The following is a 23,323-nucleotide window of genomic DNA, read 5'->3' as shown; positions in this document are numbered from 1 at the left end:
TGAGCCATTTTCATGAATAATTTTTTTCTTTTTAGGTTTTTTATTAGATAATTTTTATTTATAATTCATTACATATTTTCTTTATATACATTTCAAATGCTATCCTGAAAGTTCACTATACCCTCCCCCCACTCTGCTCCCCTACCCACCCACCCCGCTTCTTGGCCCTGGCATTCCCCTGTACTGGGGCATATAAAATTTGCTAGACCAAGGGGCCTCTCTTCCCAGTGATGGCATACTAGGCCATCTTCTGCTACATATGCAGCTAGAGATACGAGCTCTTGGGGGTACTGGTTAGTTCATATTGTTGTTCCACCTATAGGGTTGCAGACCCCTTCAGCTCCTTGGGTGCTTTCTCTAGCTCTTCCATTGGGGGCCCTGTGTTCCATCCAATAGCTGGCTGTGAGCATCCACTTCTGTGTTTGCTAGGCCCCGGCATAGCCTCATATGAGACAGCTGTATCAGGGTCCCTTCAGCAAAATCTTTCTGGCATATGCAATAGTGTCTGGCTTTGGTGGCTGATTATGAGATGGATCCTTGGGTGGGGTAGTCTCTGGATAGTCCATCCTTTCGTCTTAGCTCCAAAATTTGTCTCTGTAACTCCTTTCATGGGTATATTGTTCCCTATTCTAAGGAGGAATGAAGTATCCATCCATTGGTCTTCCCTCTTCTTGATTTTCTTGTGTTTTGCAAATTGTATCTTGGGTGTTCTATGTTTCTGGGCTAATATCCACTTATCAGTGGGTCCATATCTAATGACTTCTTTTGTGATTGGGTTACCTCACTAAGGATGATATCCTCCAGATACATCCATTTGTCCAAGAATTTCATAAATCCATTGTTTTTTAATAGCTGAGTAGTACTCCATTGTGTAAATGTACCATATTTTCTGTATCCGTTCTTCTGTTGAGGGACACATGGGTTCTTTCCAGCTTCTGGCTATTATAAATAAGGCTGCTATGAACATAATGGAGCATGTGTTCTTCTTACCATTATTATTACAACCAAAAGGACAGCATAATTTCTTCATTATAAATTATTAATATCAAAAATATATTTTTTAATTTGTTAGGTAGTAACAAGTTGATGAACTTGCTATTAATTTTGCAAGAGAGTGAATGATTCAATTAACAAGACAAAGTCATGTTTAATTCTATTTGTGTAACTTTCTAAAATGAAAGGAAATGTCATTTGTGCTCATGAGAAATTCTCAGGGTCCCCTTATTTCTACATTGATTTAAAATGGCATTTAAAATTGTCTTCTTCTAAGGGCAAATGGATCTTTATTTATTATCTAAAGCAATCCCAAGACAGAAAGAACCTTATGTTTTTTACAGCACAGAGTACTGTCAGATGACATTTTATTATGACATAAATAGAAATATATGTAGATCTATAAATTGCTTTAAGCATAAAGGTTCCATTTTGCTTCTGAGACTTTAAAAACAAGAAAAAGACCTTGTACAACAAAACAAAGTATTCTAAATCTCCCCTAACATTACCACCCACTTTATGATCACTGTGATCTTGCAACAAGCAAAAAGACAGCCGATTACTTGTATGAAAAACATCCCTTGGAAATGCTTGGTTTGGAGCATGGATTTTGTTTTAGCTGACAATTCTTACAAAATTGTTCAAGAGATTTCCTGCAAATTGTTTTTGACTCATCAGTAATGCTTGGATTTCTCCTATTTAGCACCACAATTCACCAACTAATTATAAATGAGAACAAGAGGATCAAATGTAATGACATATAATGGGCACTCAACAACTACTTGATGTTATGAGGGACTGGAGGTGTTTAAGAGTAAAATACATCAATTTCAACAAATTTCTGCCAATTTAATTTGCAATTTACTTTCATAATGAACAAACAAAAGTGTGAGGTTTAGAATGCTGCCCTGTTTTTCTAATAGTTCTTTTTATTGAAAGTAATTTTCTCTTATAATATATTCTGATCATCAGCCCCAATTCCTCCCAGATCCTACTCACTCCATTATCCACCCAGTTCACTCCTTTCCCATTTTCTCTCTCTTTAGAAAACAATCAAGCAGATGAACAAACAAATATACACACACATGCATGCATGTATGCATGCACACATACCATAAAAATGCAAAATCAGAAACCATATTATACAAGTAAAAGACTATTAAGACACAAATTGGTCAAATGAAGTAAAATGGGACAAAAATCTGCACAAAATTCCATTGTGTTCATTTTGTGTTGGTCATTTATGCTGGTGTGGTTTATATACCCAGTGGAACTCCATTTCAGAAAACTAATTTCCCTTGAAAAACAGATGTCAATTGGAGATAGCTTCTTGGTTAGGGATGGGAGCTCATGTTCATTTCCCCCTCTCAGCACTGAGACCCTGTCTGGCTTGAACATGTGCTGGCCCTGCAAATGTTTTCATGGTCTGCATGAATTCATATGTGCATCAGTTCTGTTGTGTCCAGAAGATGCTTTTTTCTTGGTGTCATCCATATCCTCTTACTATTACAATGTTTCTGCTTTCTGGTCTGCCTAGCTTTCTGAGCCCTGAGAAATGGTATACCACCTTGTTTCTAACCTAAAGTTTGTATAGGAATTTTCAGATTCATAAATCTTTTTAAAATAGGTCAAACATTTTCATGAGCAAGTTATATTCCTGAGAAATATTTTAATTATAGCACTGGTATTTGGAGAAGCAGAAGACTATTCTGTAGCTCATTTTATTATCATGTGGCACATGATCCTTGAACAACACTTTCACTCACCTTGCTATATTTACCTTAATTTTTATAATATAATAGTTCTCAACTGAGAGAGAATTTGTCTGGGATGAATATTAGCAATTAATGGGGCAAAGTTTTACTAGTTCTGGTACTTAATGGATAGAGAGTAGGGACACTGGAAAACATTTTACAGTGATGCTGAAAACTCCTCTCAACCAAGAATGATTGTGGTCATTCATAATAATCACTCATAGTAATCATTCTTAATAATCATTCATAATAATGTGATAATCATTCATAATAATCAGAGCAAGCATGGAAAATAAGACAACCTATAGCTATTATACTTCAATCTGCTTTTGATAAATATGACTTAAGGTGTGTCTACATTTCTTTCAAGACAATTAGTTTTTCCTTGATACTCCTGGGTATTATCTTTATTAAAAGTGTTCACCACAAAGTAAGTCATGGTGAATCATTCTTGAAAATTAAAGGCAGTGACAGAAGGTTCATTGTCTTTTGGGGCTACCTTGGGATATGTATTAAGACTAAATAAGCTATGACTCAAAACCAAAACAACAAAATAGTGATCAGCCAACATAAAATGGTTGAACTCATCCTATTCTTCCTCTTTAACCAATGGCAAAATCCATACAATATTAGAAATTTGCCAATATTTTTTAATTTTCTGAGATAGAGCAAAGACATTTGCCTATCTGTCCATGGACTATAACTTTGTACAGGATCTATTGGTAGCCAATGGTGGGAAGAAATTATAGATGCCACCATTTCATTCTTGATGTAGAAAATACAAATTATGAGATAATCATTTCACTACATGGAAATTTCTTCATTTCTATCAATAGAGCTGGTCCTAAACTAATGGTTTACCAACTAATCAGGACACGGGAATCAATAATTTACTAGCTCCATTACATCTGAATAATTTGTCCTTCATGAAACTATGGATAGAATATCTAATGGTATATAGTTAATTCATGGTGAATTTTCAATTAAGTTATTGTAATTGCTTAGATTATATTAATGATGATGATGATATCTGAAATTGTACTTTCTTTCAAATTATGTGCTTTAAATATCTCCTCACTAAGTGGTTGCCACTATGACAAACTATTTCCCCTTGAAGTCTTATCTTCTAAGACTTCCTTTCTCTTGAGCATCAACACACCATGTAACATAAAAAAACAAAAATCAAAACAAAACAAAACAAAACAAAACAAAAACATCATAAGGAATAGTCTACTTCTGATCTCTGCTTACTTGTGCCCAGGTATCAAAATTCTATCTCTTAACTCTACAGCTTTATAATTCATCCATGAATTAGTTTATTCTAAAGCTTGTGGACATATGTCCTAATTGACTTCTATCCTAATGATGAGAAGGTACATAAATACTAATACTCAATTCATAATTTCTTTGGGGTGAAGGATTTTCCTTTTAAATTTGCCTTTAAGAGTTATCCTACTACATGCCAATACATTTGCATGTTAATCCAGTAATCTGATTAGACGTTTTGATGGTCAAGAACATGCTCTTAGACATGATCACCAGTGAAGTGACTATACTTTTTACATGTAGGAAAAAAATTAATAACATTTCTGATAGATTTAGTGAGTTGGTTGAGAATCAGACAGAAAACAGAATATAATATGTAGGCTTTCTGATCACTCTCCTCTCCCAAATTCTTCCCTTTCTTGTCCCCATTCTCTCTTCTTAAAATCTCTCTTTCCTTCCTTTCCCTTCTTTACTTTTTTCTCTTATTCCTAAGAGTTTCATCATTCTTGCCCCAACTCACTTGGCCATGTGAATCCCAATGGGTATTACTAATACTGTTAGAATATTGTTTTCCTACTCCTGTACCTGGGATGCCATTGCATTTATTTATGCCTCCATTAATTTATCTCAGCGATGTTTTTGTATTTTTCAGTTTACAAACATCCCTCCTATTTAGTTAACATATACATAGCAACTTTAATTTCTTAAATTTTATTGAAGATGGATTTTTATTAGTGGGATATAAGTGTGTGGGGGTGTGTGCAAGCATACATGTGTGTAGGTCAGAGAACAGCCTAGAATGTCATTTCTTACATACTGTTCTCCTTTCTCTTGATTCGGATTTTCCTTGTGGCCTGGTATGTCACCAGGTAGCCTAGACTAATTGGGAAAAAAGCTGCCAGGGATTCACCCATCTCTGCCTCCCATCTTAGTATTGCTGGGACCATAAGCTCTCTCTGTGCATGCTGTTTTCTATATTGAAAATTGTGCATTGAAATATACTGATGTGTGTTTCATATACTTTGTTATTCTTATGCATGTTATTAAATGTTCAACAGGTTCATGTGCTTATAGACATAAATTTATGCTAACGATAGAGATAATGAGCCAGTCAATATATAAAACGTGAACTAAGACCTGCATTTAATCATTCTGTTTTGTTTACAGTTGTGGTAATGATAGGTTTGAGATAAATGCCATTTCAAAGAGGATGTTGAATAGAATCAGTTCAGTGGTGGTGAATGCCATGATTCAGATTATTGTAGAGGAGTTAGAGAGATAGCTAATCAGTTAATAGCACTTGTGCTCTTGCAGAAGATCTGAGTTTGGGTCCTAGCACCCATATCAGGTAGCTCACAGCTACCTGTAATGTCAACTACAGGAGATACATACCCTCTTCTGTCCTCACATGCACAACCCCCATGTGCACATGAATAAAAGTGAATTAAAAATTTAAAGAATATTTGTTGAAAGAAAGACTAAAATTCAGTTTGTAATTTTTCTATCTCCTTGATGAAGTGACCCTTTTATGAACATATGCCATGTTCTCTTCAAATATTCCTGTATTATTAATAATTACTTTTAAATAATCTTATTCATATAAGCATATGTATAGTATAACGTGTGTTTGCATTTACCACAGCTTTCTAAGCTAATAAGAAACATTACATAATTTAAAATAACTATGTTTTATTCTATTTAAAAGTAAGTGTCAAGAAGGAACCATGTATGACACCAAGACAATTAGTCATTAATGTTTAGTTTTGTCCCAGATATTTTCCAACATCACTTTTAGGTGAAAGATTACTTGCAAGAACAGAGCAGTCTTTGAATTCCAAAATGAAAATGTCATGTTTTTTGCTGCTGTCACAAATAGACAAGTATGGCATTTTCATTTCACATTTTATTTCTTGTAAATAATTTAACATGTCTTCAAGTATCACAATTGCCTTGGTGTAAGTCCCTTGTATGGAAGTGGAATATTAAATATATGTGGTTGCTGCAAATAGAAGTTAAATTTTCTTTGGAATAAGACATTTACCTAACAGAATAATCATTGCTGCTGGCTCACAGGTCCACCTCAGTACTTAATTGAGACTTTCTTCCCAAGTGATTCTAGGTTGTGTCAAGTAGACAGTTAAAAATTAACCACCACAGTGAACAGCCTTTATGCCTTAGTCTTCCTCATCTGTAAAATGGACGACAGAATAATACCTACTCACTGTGGAATGACATACAGTGCTCACTGGCACACAGTGAGCTTTCAGTGTTTTAGTTTTTACTACACATATATGCTAATCCCTTGCTTTTACAATAACTCATTTTACTCAAGTTTGTATCCATAAATGTGAGTTCACTTCAAATGAAATGCTCAGGACTGAAGTGGTCAGATGCTAATGATCAAGAAATGTATGGATAGTGTCTCCCTGATGGTCATCTGATTCTTAAGTATTTACAACTGTAGACTAAAGACCTACAAATGAAGTTTCAAACTTTATCTTAAAAAAAAAAAAACTGAGCTGGGAGGTGGTGGCATACGCCTTTAATCCCAGCACTTGGTAGGCAGAGACAGGCGGATTTCTGAGTTCGAGGCCAGCCTGGCCTACAGAGTGAGTTCCAGCACAGCCCAGGGCTACAGAGAAACCCTGTCTTGAAAAACCAACAAAACAAAACAAAACAAACAAACAAACAAAAACCTGATAAGTGCCAGGCACTTAGACAGAAAGGACTCAAGTTTCCTCTTGTGAGGATTAAGGCAAGCAATGTGGGTGTGCATGTTCATGCAAATAGATACACATGCTTGTGTGTATGCATCTTAAGGACAGAGGACAAGCTCAGATGTTCCGCAAGTGCAAGTGCCATCTACTTTTGTTGAGTCAGGGTCTCTCACTGGCACACAATTCATAATGTATGTCTGTCGGGCGTTTCTACTGGTTTGCATTCCTCCATTTCATTGGTGCTAGGGTTACAAGCATGTGCAGATACAACTAGCTTTTTAAAAATTGCGGTTTCTGGGGATTGAACTTGAGTCCTTGGACTTACAGGAAAAACCATTGCTATCTCCCCAGTACTTTAAACATGATAATGTTAATGTGCTTAGGATTTAGTAGCTTAAAAGTATTTTAGCTTCCAGAAATATGCCCCACACTGTCACTTAGCATGAAAGACAAAAAAAATTTCCAATATGACACATTATGAATGTTTCCAAGCTAATTGTATATATAATAATATGCAACACGCTGACAACAAAGATGTAAAGTTTCAAGTTTCTTCTTTAAAATGTTATAACTGTAAAAAATGTTATAAAGTGAGTTTGAGGAACATTTTGAAATGGCTCTACTTTTTTTTTAACATTCCTATCCTCTTACCACTTATTTTCTACTTTGCTTTATAAAAATTCATGACATTTATCTGATAAACCAATTAAAAATGATGTATTTCTTTGAGGAGAGAGGAGAAAAAGTAAGCATACAAATTTTCATGGTTTGCCTCTGTGTTGTCTAGTTTATTTCTTCCTAGCAGAAAATAGATTTGTGATAGAACTGTATAACCAGGAAAGAGACAGAGTAAGAGAAAGGCTCCTTTTTCCTAGGAGCCTTTGACGGAGGTCCAGTGCCAAACTCCTTCATTCAGAGCTTCCTGGCTGGTTGTGTACATAGCCAAACAGGGTGTTACTTGATACAACTGAGAAGAATTTGTCATGCTCAAACAAATGCATCTCTGGATTCTGTTGAATCTAATGTAACAGGGATTTCCTATCTCAGAAAGCATTCAGGGAAATGTCCATGGAGACACTAAAAATACTCCACAGGAAAAACAAAACAAAACAAAACAAAACAAAACAAAACAAAACAAAACAAAACAAAACAAAACAAAACATGAAGCAGGGGATCATCAGACAGTGATTTTCCTGTTGACAAAGGGAAGAAGAGTAATATCAGACTAGTCCTACATCTCTGAATAGATGAATCAATTCTTATTTTGATCAAAGTACACTGAAAATGTGGCAATCTTTGCTTTACATCTAGTTTACTCTGGCAACAGTATAGATATTATGTGACATTTCTGCCAGTGTTTATATCTGAATCTTAGTTGGTTTAGTTTGTTTTTGTATTTTTGTACACGGTGTGTGTGTGTGTGTGTGTGTGTGTGTGTGTGTGTGTGTGTGTATGTATTTGTCCAAGCATCATAGTATATATAGAAGCAAAGGAGTAAATTCAGAGGCATTATAAGAATCAACGTAACACATGTATTTAAAGTGACATCATCGAGGTCCATCTGGAACCCCAATTTCAGCCTTATGTTGATCCAATGATCCACATTTGCTCATCAGCATAATAATATTTAGGCAATGCCTAAAATATTGATGATCTAATGATTAAAGCAAAGCAGTCAACCAAATGGCCAGTCTAAAAAAAGGAAAACTTCTGCTGATGAATTCTGCTAGATGATCTGAGCTTATATTTTCCAAACTCAAAACTCTTTGGAGGTAAGTTATCATTGCTTAATTGCCATTATTCAAAATACTAGTGGGAAGTTATCATGCAGTTCTGGTTTAATTTTTTTTCTTTGCAGTCTCATCATCATTTTCATTTTGTTTACATCGCTAACCACAGATGTTGATGGAGCTGTAATGTTGCTTCAATGTCTATTGCAATATTTTTATTGCATTCTGCAGGTCCTCCAGTAAACGTTACTTGCAATATTTTTATCAACAGTTTTGGATCAGTCACAGAAACCACCATGGTAAGTGCTACAGTGCCACTGGCAAGAGATAAACGTGACTCAATTATGCCATGAACACAACCTGTCAAATTTTCTATTGTTCAAATTACAGGGCCTCCTGTAAATGTTACCTGCAACATATTTATCAACAGCTTTGGGTCAATAGCAGAAACTACAATGGTGAGTGGGACTGAGCATTGAAGCCATCGTGTGAAGGAATGGGATATGGGATCACAGCACTATTGCATATTTATGTGACATTAACTGAGTGCCAAACTCTAACGTCACCATCCTCTAAAAACAGACATTTCTATATCTTCATTTAAAAAAGTCATTCATTAAGGAGCTACAACTTAAAATCCAATGATCTTTACCTATTACCCCAAAGAAATTTTTTAAACATATAATTTTTGTTAGGTTTGTCAGAATGAGCATCAATCTCCAATGTTTCAGAAGTATGTATTTTTTTAAGTTTGACACATGATTGTCATTGTTAGTCTTTTACTTATTACAAAAGCTGAGACAACATCAAGCCTGCCCATTGCATGTTTATACCACAAAAAGGAGAAATTCAGATTAGCACAAGTACACACACCCATGTATCATATATGTACACATAATTTTCTTGGCAATAGAAGGTAATATCAAGTTCACAGAAATTACACAAAATATTAACAGATTTGAAAAATATAAATATAATAAAAGACACATTAAAATACGTAGTGCAAAAATCTTCCAACTATTTGAAGTAGATTGTACACTGTGCTAATATGACTTATCAATAAAATGGCCATGTTGCAAATGACTCAGACAATTAGATCATTAGTTAACCCCACATAGCTCTAGATTATAGCATGGAGACTGCATCTAGGGTGAAATTTTCCTTGGATTCTGTCTGGTTTATAAAAAGTTCTTAGTTGCTTGCTCCTAATTTACATGGTAATTAAATCATATAGCAACATTATTGGATGAGACCAAAATGAAACTGTAGTTGAATTTGATTGTTATACTAACATAATCCTACAAAGTCTCAAGAGGTGAAAAATGAACGTACGATGTCATCGAGAAATAAAAAAGTTTTTAGTGGATTTTCTCTTCTAGGCTTCTAAGCTCGTGTTTAGTGAATTACTGTATTTCGTAATGTTTTTGATACTAAGAAGAATTAATTTAGTCCACTTGTCAACTTTATTGGCAAAGCATAAAATATGATGTATATCTATTACCCATTTTGACATCACTCTGAAGGAGCATCCTCCAGAAGTAAGAGTTTTAGCAAGATGTGTAGTACATTGAGAATTTTACCTAAATAAGCTACTTTTGATAGGGTTATAAGAAACACAAAACAAAACATGAACAGAAAAACACAACTCTAGGCTTGACAAACAGTTTCTGTCACTCTATTGCTTTTCCTTTAAAAGAGGAACACCGTTTCAAGTAGCCCACTGTCACCAGCTTTACACGATGGCATTCAATGACCATATTTGCACGACCTAATGCTGATTGCATTAATTAGACTCCTAAGTTGCCTTGATTAAATCTCCCCCATTGCATTTTAATCTCAATCAAAAATGTAAATATGCACCTTTTCCATGTTCATTAATAAAAGAAGCTAAACATTTAAGGAGATGAAAATGGAAAGTATGGATACTCAATTTTCCTCAGTCTTTAAGACTTAAAGAGCTGTTTAGTAATTGGTCTGCTTAGGTGCTTCCTGGCCACTTAGTAAGTGTCCTTTGTCATGTTTCCAATGGGGGAAAAAAGGAAACTGTTGCTCAAAGGTAACATCAGCAGCCTGTTTATCTGCTGTGTAAGGCAGATCAAACTGCATGTTTAGAAGAGTGTTGCATAGTGTGCTTCTTTTATTTCACTTATTAGCTTTTGATGTAATGACAAGCTTCTTTCGGTTTTGAAAAACACACGTACATGTTGTTTTCTAATGGCTTTGATATGAAACTAAAAAAAAAATACAAAAAAATCATCATGTTTATGTTCAAGAGGAAAATCTCATGTCACCTAGGGTGAGAATTGGCAAACGCTTCCTATAAAGAGACAGACTTTAGACCTTGGGAGCCAGATGGTTTCTCTCATGCCTACTCAACTCTGCCCTTTGGGTACAAAAACAGCCATACTAATCTTGATCAAATGGATATGAGTGCACTCCAATAAAATTTTACTTGCAAAAATAGACCGGGTCAAACATGCCAACCACGGAACTAAGGCATTTGTAGTTAAACATATGATATATTGATAATAGTGTGAAAAATATTGTAAAAATTTCCTGGCTTCCAAGAGGACTAAGCTTGCTTGGGTGTCCACCTGATTCAACTTGTCTTAATTGAGTCAGGCTACAAAGTAGCACAAACTCAATGGTTTATAAAAAGCAGAATTGATTTCTCCTCTCTTGGAGGCTGGAAGCCCAAGAATAAGGTGGCAACAGCACATCAGTGTTGGTAAGGGAATTATTAAAGTTAGACACTGCTGATTTTGCGTTTGTGTGTGTGTGTGTGTGTCTGCCCATTCTAGAACTTTCTCTTGCTATTCCCTCATAATCGAATACTATCTTGCTGGGAGTCAGAGTTTTAAAACTAAGATTTAAGAGGTTATAAATGTTTAGCCTAATCCATGCACACATGTTGTCATAGCCCAAACTTTCCCAAATCTCCAGGATTCTACAATTAATAAATTTGCCGATACTTCCCCAAAACTTGAGTCACAAAACTTGTTCAAAAGTTAAACAGAACTTCACCTAATTTTAGTTTCGATCAGAAATTTTAACCTTTATTCAGATCAATAAAAAAATGGAGGACATCAATTAGTGATATCTGTAGTTTCTGGAACTATTTTTCCCAAGAATGCTTCCAAACTGAGTTTCTGATCATATTTGTTGTTCTCTGTTTCTTTAAATTTCATTTTCCTCCAGTGACTGAAGTAGTATTATTGAAGGATGTATTTTGGTTGGATGTTTCTAAAGAAGAGGTGACAATTATCTGTCTTTGTCACCTTTCCTATGGTATTATATGACCAGCCCCCTCCCATGGTCAATGAAATCACACTAATTTATTGTAAATACTGCTTGTTGACAAAGTATTGTTTTACTTACAGAATCAATACAAATGCTCCCTTCTTTGATACAAGTATTGGAGTTATTCACTCATAAAACAGCATATTGCTGTTTCTTTAAGGAATAGTTTTATGGATCATCATAATGATATGTTACACAATAATATGTAGGAGACTAAGAAGGGATATACACTGACACAGGTTATTCTCTGTTTTAGAAATGTCAGTTTATCCTTTCCTTTTTTTTTCTTTCTCCCTTTTCTTTAGTTGATGATGACAATTCAATTGCAAGATAAGGAATATATTGACCTTCTCTTCTTTCTTAAGTTTGAGGGAGAAATAGAAAATATTAGCAAGATAAGTAGCAGCCAAGGGTATTTCCTATCAATTGTATGCCACTCTCCCAAAGCCTGACACATCAGAAAATGGAGATGATAAACTTTCTTCCCATCACCAAATGACTGCCCAAAGAGATGGCAATGGATTATATGATTTGGGCCTCTAGTCACCTATATACTACCCATGCTCCAACAGTAGATTCTGAGTCTTGACATATTTAAGAAATGTGAGGGATAGCTAAATGTACATGAATGTATTTTTTCCATTCCTGCTGCGCTACTAGGAGTTACTTTGCCACTAATCAGAAATTGCCTTCCTAAGAAACTCAGAGAAGACAGAGCCTGACATGGATGCATAGCACTTTCCTTTAAGTCAGTCGCTAAATGAGCATGTCACAAAAAGATGCTAACAGATAAGAGATAGCATATTATTATGTTTCTTCTTTCTAACATCTTAAAGAATAATCAGCACATTGCCATAAACTAGATATTTTGTTAAGCTGATGCATAAGATGAACTTGCTTTCTAAATTAATAGTGAAATCCTTATGTCCACATTCATCATAAAACATCCACCAACCATGATAATTTAAAATCCAAGTTCTCTCGTTAAAACTAATACAGTTTTGAGATTATGAAAATGTTTTTGGACTGTAGTCAGGTTTAAAAAACAAAGTTGTAATAAAAGCATTATGGAGAATCAAGGAGTTGGGTTGTCATATTTGATATATTTATAATTAGATTGAAAATTGCACACATACCAAGCAGTAAGAGATAATGACTAGGTTTGATATGCATGTGTATGGGATAAAGTGGCCATCTTTATGTACAAATTCTGAGCTTGGTATAGTAGTACAAAATAATTCAGCCTAATGAAACAATGTCTATGGAGTATGCCCTGCTTTATAAGGGATTTGAAAAAGAAACTTGAAAAATTCTAAATTTGACATACAAAGACTATTATGGAATGTAGGAACACATATTACCAGTTTTAATACCATAATAAAGTATGCAGTTTATTATATGTATATTATTTTTAAATGAAATATATCCACATATATAACATAAATGTTTCTATTGCCTTGTCCAATGCTCAGAGAGTCAATAATATGAAAACAAATTTTAGTACAAGGAAATAATGTCATTTAGTTGAAGTAGAATTTGTCCTTAGAGAGTACAGGCAATGTAAAAGAGAAAATGGTCTGCATTTAAACATCTTTCTCAGTATTTACTTTCCTTTTAATATTTTATCGAGCCTGGAAGCAGGAGAAAAGCCCAAGAAGGATTACAGAATTATATAACCACTCTATTATGATCTATGCTATTATTAGATCACGAATTTATTTGTAAATAAAGAGAAATGATACATTGATAAATTATGTGTGCCAAATAATTATCATACATTGGAAATCATAGTGAACCTGAACACGGGCATAGCTGCAAAACTTGTCTTTGTTTATCTAATTTCTCCTTGAACATTCCTTTTAAAGATACCTTTTAATACTTTAAATATTTAAATACATTTAAGGGTTGTTATCTATTTCAGAATAGTGTATTTCATCACAAAAAAATCATGGATAAATCCTAGTGACTATATATCCAAAGGAGTATCTACTTATAATTATAAAGGTCTCATATATATGTTAGTTCATATGTAATCATTGGATACAAATATATTCCCTTTATACATACTGGTATTTATGAATAGTGAAATTTTTATTTTGAATGAACTTTCGACAATTAATGGTCTTGTGTTTCTTCTAAAGATTTAAATAATACAAAGAAACATTTTATAATTATCTCAACATAAAATTCAAAATAGAAAACCAAGAAACACAGGGGAACACTCATGGGAATTTTCTATGAAAACATATGTTGAGATATTTTTCTTAAAAGTCACCATTTTAACAAAAGCATGTCACCAAATTAATATCCCCCATGTGGATCAATAGGCAGGGTTAAATTATCTCAGGAGTACAAGAGGATAACAAGGATACTATATTTGTGATTTTGTTGTCCAGTGATTTCTAGCTGGCTTCTCATGGCCTTTTACACCCTAAAATATGTCCTAGGGAAGATGCTGCTGTTCTCTAAATAGATATTTAACTCTTTCACTTTTATGTCCAGCAGCACATACTTCCTGGAATTAGAGCATCTCTAGATTTGGTAGGGGAGAAGAGCCTCTTCTTTCCTTTATGCAACTGAAACAAGCCTATACATTCTCCCCACCCACCAAGAATTCTGTTAAGAATGTATTCTCACTATAGGAAACAAGAGGGTAAGGGGCCCCATAAACTGGAGAGGCCTCATTGCCTTCTTTGGGAAATCTTAAAGCATGTCACATATACCCAATACAAACATGAACATGGTGTTGTTGCATTTTTAACTGTAACTTCTTTAATTTTCACAAATTAGGCTTTCTTGCTCACTTGTCACACAAATTTTGAATGGTTCAGTAACAGCTATTCCCAAATAGACACTGAACTGCTAATAGTCTCTTTCCTATCATAGTTCTCTGGTCTCTTTGGGTAACTCCCAAAATGAACAATGAGAAGTTTGAGGTCCTGCCATTCACTTTGTCTCTCACTGGGACAGCCATTGAGCTGACAGGTCAGGGTACTTATTAAACTAAGCCATCAAATGGCATCATCTCTGATTTGAAGATTTGCTGTGAAAAAATTCCAAATAAATGTCACCTCATAAGCCTCTTCAAGCTAGAATGTTCATGATACTACAGTGGAAAGCCTTCAGTAATCACTTTTAATAATGCAGGCTCTCCAAAAGATCTCATGGTTGATCGTTTATTTGCAATAGTTGGGACTTATTTGAGTTTTAGCCAGTTCCAGCCTTACATTAGGCAACTTCCCCAACAACTAAGACATTCAAAGTGTTCTATGAGATTGGTTACCAGTAGTCTGCAGTTTCAAAAATGGCATAGAAATTTTAATAGGTTATTATATCATCATCTCTAAAACTTTTGCTTTCTTTTGACTATAAGAGAATTAATCAAAATAAGCTATTATTTGGCAGTTTCCATTTTACTTGTCAGATTAAACAATCACATATATTTGCTTACAAATAAGGGTACTGTGATACTTTTGAACCTAAAGTAGAAAGTTTTCAAGAAAATCAAGACAAAATAATCAACATTAAAGAAAAATAATGGTTAAAAAATATCTAGATTCCAAGGATGTGGAGATGAAGCCAACAGGGCTTAAATGAAAGGTATGAGAAGAAAAGAACAAATGAAAGTGTCTCTCACCATGAGTGACAGGAATGAGTAGCTCTGAAACCACAGTCATGATGGACTAGAGGCTCCTGATGATGCCTCAGAGTCTAGATCATCAAGTTAGTCAGTGCTTCCATGAACCTAAAAGTCTTTTAACACAAGCCCCCAGGAAAGTAGGTACAGTTGCAAGCTGATTCATTAGCACAGAAGGAAATACCTGGATCAAGTAGGAAAGACAAGGCTTTACCTGAGGCTCCCACAGGGTGAAAACCTTTGTATGAAAGTTTTCATATGGGAAAAACATAAAAAATTTCTGTTTGAATGAAGCATCAAGCTGTGTACTGTAGACATAACACACTGAGGGAATTCAGTGAAATATCTAAGAGCTTTGAAAGTACTTAGTTGTGAAGGAACCATTTTGTCACCATGAAGTGTCTTAATGTTTTTAAGATTTTAAGAATATTGATCTACCATAATATGGTTTTATATGATTTTCACTCCCAAATTACAGAGTGAGTTTTTTTCTGTATATAGCATCTAAGCAAAAAAAAAAAAAGTTCAATAATCTTGTCATTTCTGATAGAGAAAATGAAGCAGGTTTATTTTGGTAATCTGCCATGACACATCAACTTCTGTACTCATCATTGCCCTTTTCTACAGAAAAATCATCTTCATTTAACACAACTTCAACCAAGAAATAGTAATTCAAGCACAAAAGGTCAAGAAAGTCAACATGTTTAATTGGTGTTTTGATTTGCTTGCATCTCTTTCTTTCATCCTCTTCAACGTAAATTCTAGTTGGTGTATTTTGATCAACGTGTACAGAGAACAGTTTGACCAGACATAAAACTCTATATCAAAACAGAAAGACTGTGAGAAGAAAAAGTGAATAGATTTCTTAAGCCAGGGTGGGCAATAAGTGGCTCTTGTATATGACATCTCTGTAGGACTACCGAGTGAACATTTTTCTGAGACAGCAGTGGAATGATTCACGGCTGGCATACAGTGAGTACCCAGATGATTCCCTGGATTTGGATCCCTCAATGTTGGATTCGATTTGGAAACCGGATTTGTTCTTTGCCAATGAAAAGGGTGCCAATTTCCATGATGTCACCACTGACAACAAGTTGTTGCGGATTTCCAAAAATGGCAAAGTGCTCTACAGTATTAGGTAAGCTGTTGGTTTTTTCATTTCATTTTTCAAGGCCTATAGATGTCTGATTGTTCAGGACAGGATTTTATGCATATATGACCTTGTGGTTTCTTGTTTATTATTTGAATTTTAAATATATGAATTTCAGAATGTTTCATGGTCTAATAAGTATGATTCTTCACAACAAATATGTATCCAGTTTGTTTATGGACAGGTGATTATGGTATTATATAAACATCTAAATAACTGTATTAAATAAAGAAATTATTGATTCTTCAATCTAATTACCATGAACCATAGTATGTGATTTCTAATTTCAGTTACTCTATTTTTCATTTATTAATTTTTTTATTGACTTTACATCCTGATTACAGCTTCGCCTCCTTCCTCTCATCCCAAACCCTCTCTCTCCTTCTCATTCTATCATATCTCCCTTCCTTTTGCCTCATAGTTGGGGAGGACTCTTGTAGATATCATCTGACCTTGGCATAAAAGTTGGAGTAAGACTAGGCTCATCATTTTTTTAATTAGATATTTTCTTTATTTATATTTCAAATGTTATCACCTTTCCTGGTTTCCCCTCTGAAAACCCCTATCCCATCCCCCTCCCCCTGCTCACCCACCCACACACTCTTGTTTCCCTGTCCTGGCATTCCCCTACACTGAAGCATCTTAGGTTCATTTCCTATTAAGACTACACAAGACATTCCAATTAAAAGGAAAGGATCCAAAGAATTGTTTTAGCTTTCCTACTTTGTTTGTTTGTTTGTTTGTTTTTCAGTGATGATGTTGAATATTGTTCACTTGTTGGGCAGTGTGCACCAGGGAAATAAAGGGAGTGGGAGAAAACCCACATCCCGCCAGAGTTCTGGTGCTCTGGGCAGGCAGACTCAGGAGGATTGCCTCACAATTTCCATGCAGCCATGGGTGGGTGTTGGCCTGTGGGAAGCCACTGGATCCCATGTTGGGGCTGGGGGGTAGGGGAGGGTAAAGGGGCAGTCCTAGGTCTCTGGGCCTCATGGAGGCCAGAGATAGCAGGTTCTCAGTCACCGGCATTCCTTGCTGGATACCACGGAAGAGCTGAGAACAAATGGGAAACCGGGGACAGCTCAGTCATCCCCGGGGCCAAAGGAGGAGAGGGCAGGGGGAGAGGGGGTACTCGATGGTTCCAGGTGGGAGTCCTTGGTCTGATCCTTTCTGTGGCTGGAGCACAGGATAGCCTTCTGGTGGGAGGTCAGATGTGGCTCATTAGGAGAAAGCCTATCCCATCGTTCAAACACAGCAGGTCTTGATCAGAGACAGTCTAGTTTTAGAACTTTACTGTAGAAAAGCAGGAAGAAAGAGAGAAGGTAGAAAGATAGAGAGGCCGGCCATGGCCACATGGAGAGAGGGGTGAAGGGAGAGAGAGAAGGAGGGCTAGAGAGTAAGAAAGGTGAGAGCTTAAAGAGAGAGAGAGGAGGGGGCAAGCAGCCCCTTTTAAAGTGAGCTGGACTATCTTGCTGTTGCCAGGTAACGATGGGGAGTAGTATACCTAGCTATAGTCAGGTAACTGTGGGGGTAGAGTCTAGCCAGAATACCAGGAGCTTAGAACATTGTCTGTGTGACTTATAGTCACAGAATTATGGAGTTGGGGGCTCTGTGGTATTAGACACCTGTCTCTGGGAATGTGGCTCACTGGTCCATGCCTTGTAGAGTTTTCTACTGGGTGGCTGGAACAAGCCTCACTCAACCAGAATAGGCTGCCTTTCACGGCCCCATTTCATAATCGGAAATGAATTGTGTTGGAATTTGGATGGGAATTTCATTGAATCCTTTGCTTACTTTTGGTAAGATGGCCATTTTCACTATGTTAATCCTACTGCTCCATGAGCAAGGGCTATCTTTTCATCTTCTGATATCTTTTGCAATTTATTTCTTCAGAGACTTGAAGTTCTTGTCATATAGGTTTTTCACTTGCTTTGTTAGAGTTACTCCACAATATTTTGTATTATTTTTGGCTATTATAAAGGATGCTTTTCCTCTAAATTCTTTCTTGCACTGTTTGTGATTTGTATAGAGAAGCACTACTGATTTTTTAAGATAATTTTGTATGTGGCTACTTTACATAGGGTGTATATATGCTATAGAAGTTCGCTGGTAGAAGTTTGGGGGTAATTTATATATACTATCTCATCCTCTTCATATAGCAATGTTTTGACTTTTTCCTTTCCAATTTGTTTCCCCTTGATCTTCTTTGGTGGTTTTATTGCTCCATCTAAAACTTCAAGTACTATGTTGAAAAGATAAAGAGAGATTTGGCTCCTTTGTCTTGTCCCTGGTTTTAGAGGAATTGCTTTAAGTTACTTTCCATTCAATTTGATGTTGACTATTGGCTTGTTATATATTGTTTTAAATGCATTTAGGTATGGAAAGGTATGTTGGTTTTAGTCAAAGGCTTTTTTTAAAATCACCTAATGAGATAATCATGTGTGTTTTTTTTTCCAGTTTGTTTATATTGATGGATTTTCAGATATTGAACACCCCCTGCATCCCTGGAATGAAGGCTACTTGGTCATGTTAGATGATATTTTTGATATATGTCCAGTGTGCAAGTATTTTGTTGAATATTTTTGCATCAGTACTCCTAAGAGAAATTGGTCTGAAATTCTCTTTGTTGAGTCTTTGTGTGGATTAGTTATCAGGGTAAATGTGGCCTCATAGAATGAGTTTGACAAAGTTCCTTCTGTTTTTATTTTTTGAAATAGTTCAATGAATATTAGTTTTAGTTCTTTTAAAATCTGGTAGAATGCTGTAATAAAACCATGTGGCCCTGTGCTCCTTTTTTACTTGTGAGAATTTTAATAACTACTTATAGTTCCTTAAATGTTACAGGAATGTTTAAATAGATTATCTAATCTTGATTTAATTTTGGTAAGTGGAATCTACATTGAAATCATACATTTAGTTTAGATTTTTCAATTTTGTGATATACAGGCTTCTATAGTAGGTTCTGATGATCTTTCAATTTCCTCAGTTTCTGTTATGTCCCCCCTTTTCATTTCTGATTTTGTTAAGTTTAATACTCTTTTTCTGCCTTTCAGTTAGTTCACTTAGGGATTTGTCTATCTGGTTGATTTTCTCAAAAAAACAAGCTATTGGTTTCATTGATTCGTTGTATTGTTCTCTTTGTTTCTAATTTATTGTTATCAGCCCTGACTTTGATTATTTCTTGCCATCTACTCCTCTTGGGTGTGTTTGATTCTTTTTATTCTACAGCTTTCAGGTATGGTTTTAAGTTGCTAGTGTGAGACCTCTCCAATTTCTTTTGAAGGTACTCAGTGCTATGAACATCCCTCTTTCATCATGTCCCATAAGTTGGGCTATGCTATGCCTTAATTTCTATTGAATTCTAGGAATTCTTTAATTTCTTTCTTTATTCCCTCCCTGACCCAGTGGTTATTGAGTAGAGAGTTGTTCAGTTTCCGTGAGTTGATAGGATTTCTGTTGTTTCTGTTGTTGTTGAAGTCCAGCTTTAATCCATGATGACTTGATAAGAAGCAAGCAGCCATTTCAATTAAGGCTTTTTTTGTGACTGATTATATGGTCAATTCCATGTGTCCTTTATAAAGCACTCCATACTCTCTTATTTTATTAACATCCCCCTCCAAAGTGGGCAGTTAGTGTTCTTATAAATACTTTTTTCAAGTTAGTAGACTCACCACCATTTAAGAAGTTGTTATATAACTTGTTTTGTTTTTTTTTACTGTATTTCATTCATATATCTAGTATAAGACAATGCTTGCGGTAAATTATGGAATACAGGGGCCACTCATTTGTGAAATGTAGCAATATCATTGCTTTCCTAAATAATCAGACAAATTCCTTCAATGCCCACTTCATTGTTAAGAAAACAATGTTCTGCATGATAATCCATTTGTCTGTTGTAAGATGCAGTGTTGGGCATGACCTAAGTTGATGTGACCTGATAGAATGGGACATATGTAGAGCATGATGCTGGAAAGGAGAGTTATAAAAAGTAACACAGTGTATCAGCTGCTTCAGCTAGTCCTTTGGGCCTTGGGTTGTGTTTGTTCTAGTAAAAATGGAGCGGTCTACACTGCTGAAATAAAATCAGGCTGTTGTCATTTCTTTTTGTCTTGTGAAAGTCTCTCTGCTCTGTATCATTGGCAGATATATGTTCCAGACATAGATCCAGAGGCAATTGTGGTATCTCTGGTTCTGAAATTTGACACTTTACTCATTGCTTAGATTCTAAGGAGTTTATCCTTAGGCAGGCTATGTGGATAGTCTCTGAAATCTGAGGGAAAAATTCTTGGTGAAGGAGAACTAGAGATGCCACATTCAAAAAACACAAGCCATTGGCAAATTTGAACTACAGAAATCTATTTTTCTAAAGAAGTTCTCAATGAGCCAGACAATACCTTGGGCATAAAAGATTCAGGCTGAGTAAATTGCGATCCTAACCCTAAAAAGGCTCAGCTTTAATGAAGCACTTGGACACATAACTAATTAAGAAATAATAATAAATAGGAACAAAGAAAAGAAAAGTAGTTAGTACTTTACAAATTGTGTTCTCAAACTGGTGTTAAAATTTACAGGTCAGTATCTACAGTTTTGAGAGGTATTAGACTCAATTATTTAGTGACCAAGGAATTATTAGTGTTAATTTATTTCCAGTAAAGGACTTAATTCAAGTTGGAAGTCAAGCAAGCAATACTTGCTGTATAAAAGTTGCTGAAAATTTTCCTGACATTTCATTACTAAAGGGTGTTCCTGAAAACTAAATTTTATAATGTACGTTCTCTAGGAAACCATTTGCCTCAGTTCATATAAAGCAATAAAGTGCTTGGCCTTGGTTTCTTGGAAGAAGAGTGAGAATAAACATAGAGGATACCTAAAAATCGAAATTGGTAAGGAGAAAGAGAGGTTGAGAAAGATACAAGCAAGAAACTACAAGTACTAAAGATGAACTCATGAGTTGTCTACATCCTGCACAAAGACTTACTGAAGTATTTGGTCTGCATCTGAAATACAGTGCTTGGTGTTCAGGTCTTATATGTGCATGTTCCTGAAACCAATAGCAAATGCTAATAATATTTCCTCTGGGAAATATTCCATGATTTTCTCAACTTTATAGAACATAGAATATAATTCTCATATAAGTTGAAGTCCAAAGTTTTGAAGGCAAAATAAAAGAGAAGGATATATATATATATATATATATATATATATATATATATATATTCAAATGTTTTCATTATAAGCAAGATCATAGTTCAAAATAATTTGTATATCTGCTTCCCAAATGTCAAGAGCCTAAATGAAGTAATAGTGGTTAGAAGTCCATAAGCAGACTAGCATTGGTAAGCCCTGAGTCCAATGTTTGAGACACATGACAGAAAACCAAATAGGTGTTTTTCAATAGGAAGCAAATATCTTGGGGAATCTCTAACTAATGATGTATGATATAGCTTTTGTTGACAAAAATGTGTCAAAAATCACTTTTGTTGAATTTTCTTCAGATTCTTTGTTTAATATTGATTTCTGGTCTAGTTTTATTTCTTTGTCTGTGATAAATGTCTTGAAAAAAGGCAGCTGATGAAAATAAAAAGGGTTTATTTCTAGTTCTCATTCTAGATTATAGTCCATCATATGATGTAGGTCAAGGCAGGAGGTTCAGACAGCTGCTAACATCAATTCCATAGTAAGAGCACAGAGAAATTAATGCACATATGTTTACTTATTTTTTGTGTGTGTGTGCTGAGATTTCTCTACTCTTTTATAATTCAGGATCCCCTTTTCATGGATTAGAGCTACCCACACTAGTCTCTCCATATCAATTAAATTAAAGCAACCACATGCAGGCATGATCAAAGGCTAACCCAATATCTGTGAATGAGAATCTTCCCAGATAGTTCCAGGTTATGTCAAGTTAACTAACAAAGTCATAACACAATGTTCCTAATATGTTTTATCATACTCCATCTTTTGAAAGTATTTTTACTGACTTGCCAAATTAATTATCCATGGCCAAAGTATGAAGAAGAATATACATCTTGCTTTGTGCATTCTCTTTAGAGAAAGTCAGGTTCTAAGTTGTCATTACTTAATAATGCACAAATCCATAGCAATTAGGTGAGCCTAATTAGGTGTGCAACATATGGTATCATTCCAATTTTGTTGAGTTTAGTATAAAAAAAAGTTATCATTCCAATTTTGTTGAGTTTAGGTATAAAAAAATGTTATCATTCCAATTTTGTTGAGTTTAGGTATAAAAAATGTTATCATTCTAATTTTGTTGAGTTTAGCAAAGGTCTGGGCGTCTTAGGACATGGTGCAACAAATAATAGAAAAAGATAGAAGGTGAACATTTTAGGAGAAGATAAGTTTGCCTCACATGTCTGCTGTTTCATTATTGATAGTTGTTTTATTCCTTTAAATTAGATCACTTCTGAAAGTTCCCATGACCTAGTTTCATTCTGTGGCTGAGGTAAGAAAGTGTGACCTAAAGTGACTTGCATAGGAAAGGGTTTGCTTGGCGCTTGCTTTCATATTACCATCAATCAACAAGAAACTTAAATCTAGTTAAGTCTAGTTTAAAGAACCATGGAGGAATGCTAATTTCTGCCTAGTTCTCTAACTCTGACTTCCTCTGGAAAGGCTGAGAACTGGGTTATTGTTTGGTCCCTAAGGCTGGGTGCCTCCACCATCAGAGTCATCCAACAGTGACTGTCTAATACCAGAGAGACCTAGAAGTTGGTACTTTTATTATATTCTTATATTAGCAATCTCAATCTGGTGCCAAA

At 35.2% G+C, this 23,323-nt stretch overlaps 1 protein-coding gene across 6 annotated transcripts in view; it reads left to right on the top strand.

The window, feature by feature from the left end:
- The window catches only part of Glra2 (glycine receptor, alpha 2 subunit), a 198,851-nt gene that overhangs the window by 29,510 nt on the left and 146,018 nt on the right, over nt 1–23,323 (top strand). For 4 of the 6 annotated variants that reach the window (NM_001357099.1, XM_006528836.4, XM_006528834.1 and 1 more), the window contains 2 exons: nt 8,692–8,759; nt 16,312–16,535. In NM_001357099.1, coding sequence (NP_001344028.1) covers nt 8,692–8,759; nt 16,312–16,535 — 292 coding nt within the window. Of the gene's footprint in view, nt 1–8,588; nt 8,760–8,850; nt 8,919–16,311; nt 16,536–23,323 lie in introns of all 6 variants that reach the window. The other 2 variants (XM_030251336.1, NM_001357100.1) reach the window with 2 other exon arrangements.

This window comes from Mus musculus, chromosome X (genome assembly GCF_000001635.26).
Source record: "Mus musculus strain C57BL/6J chromosome X, GRCm38.p6 C57BL/6J".
Taxonomy (NCBI): domain Eukaryota; kingdom Metazoa; phylum Chordata; class Mammalia; order Rodentia; family Muridae; genus Mus; species Mus musculus.
The sequence above is the reverse complement of the archived record's forward strand: the minus strand, read 5'-3'. Positions and strand labels throughout refer to the sequence as shown.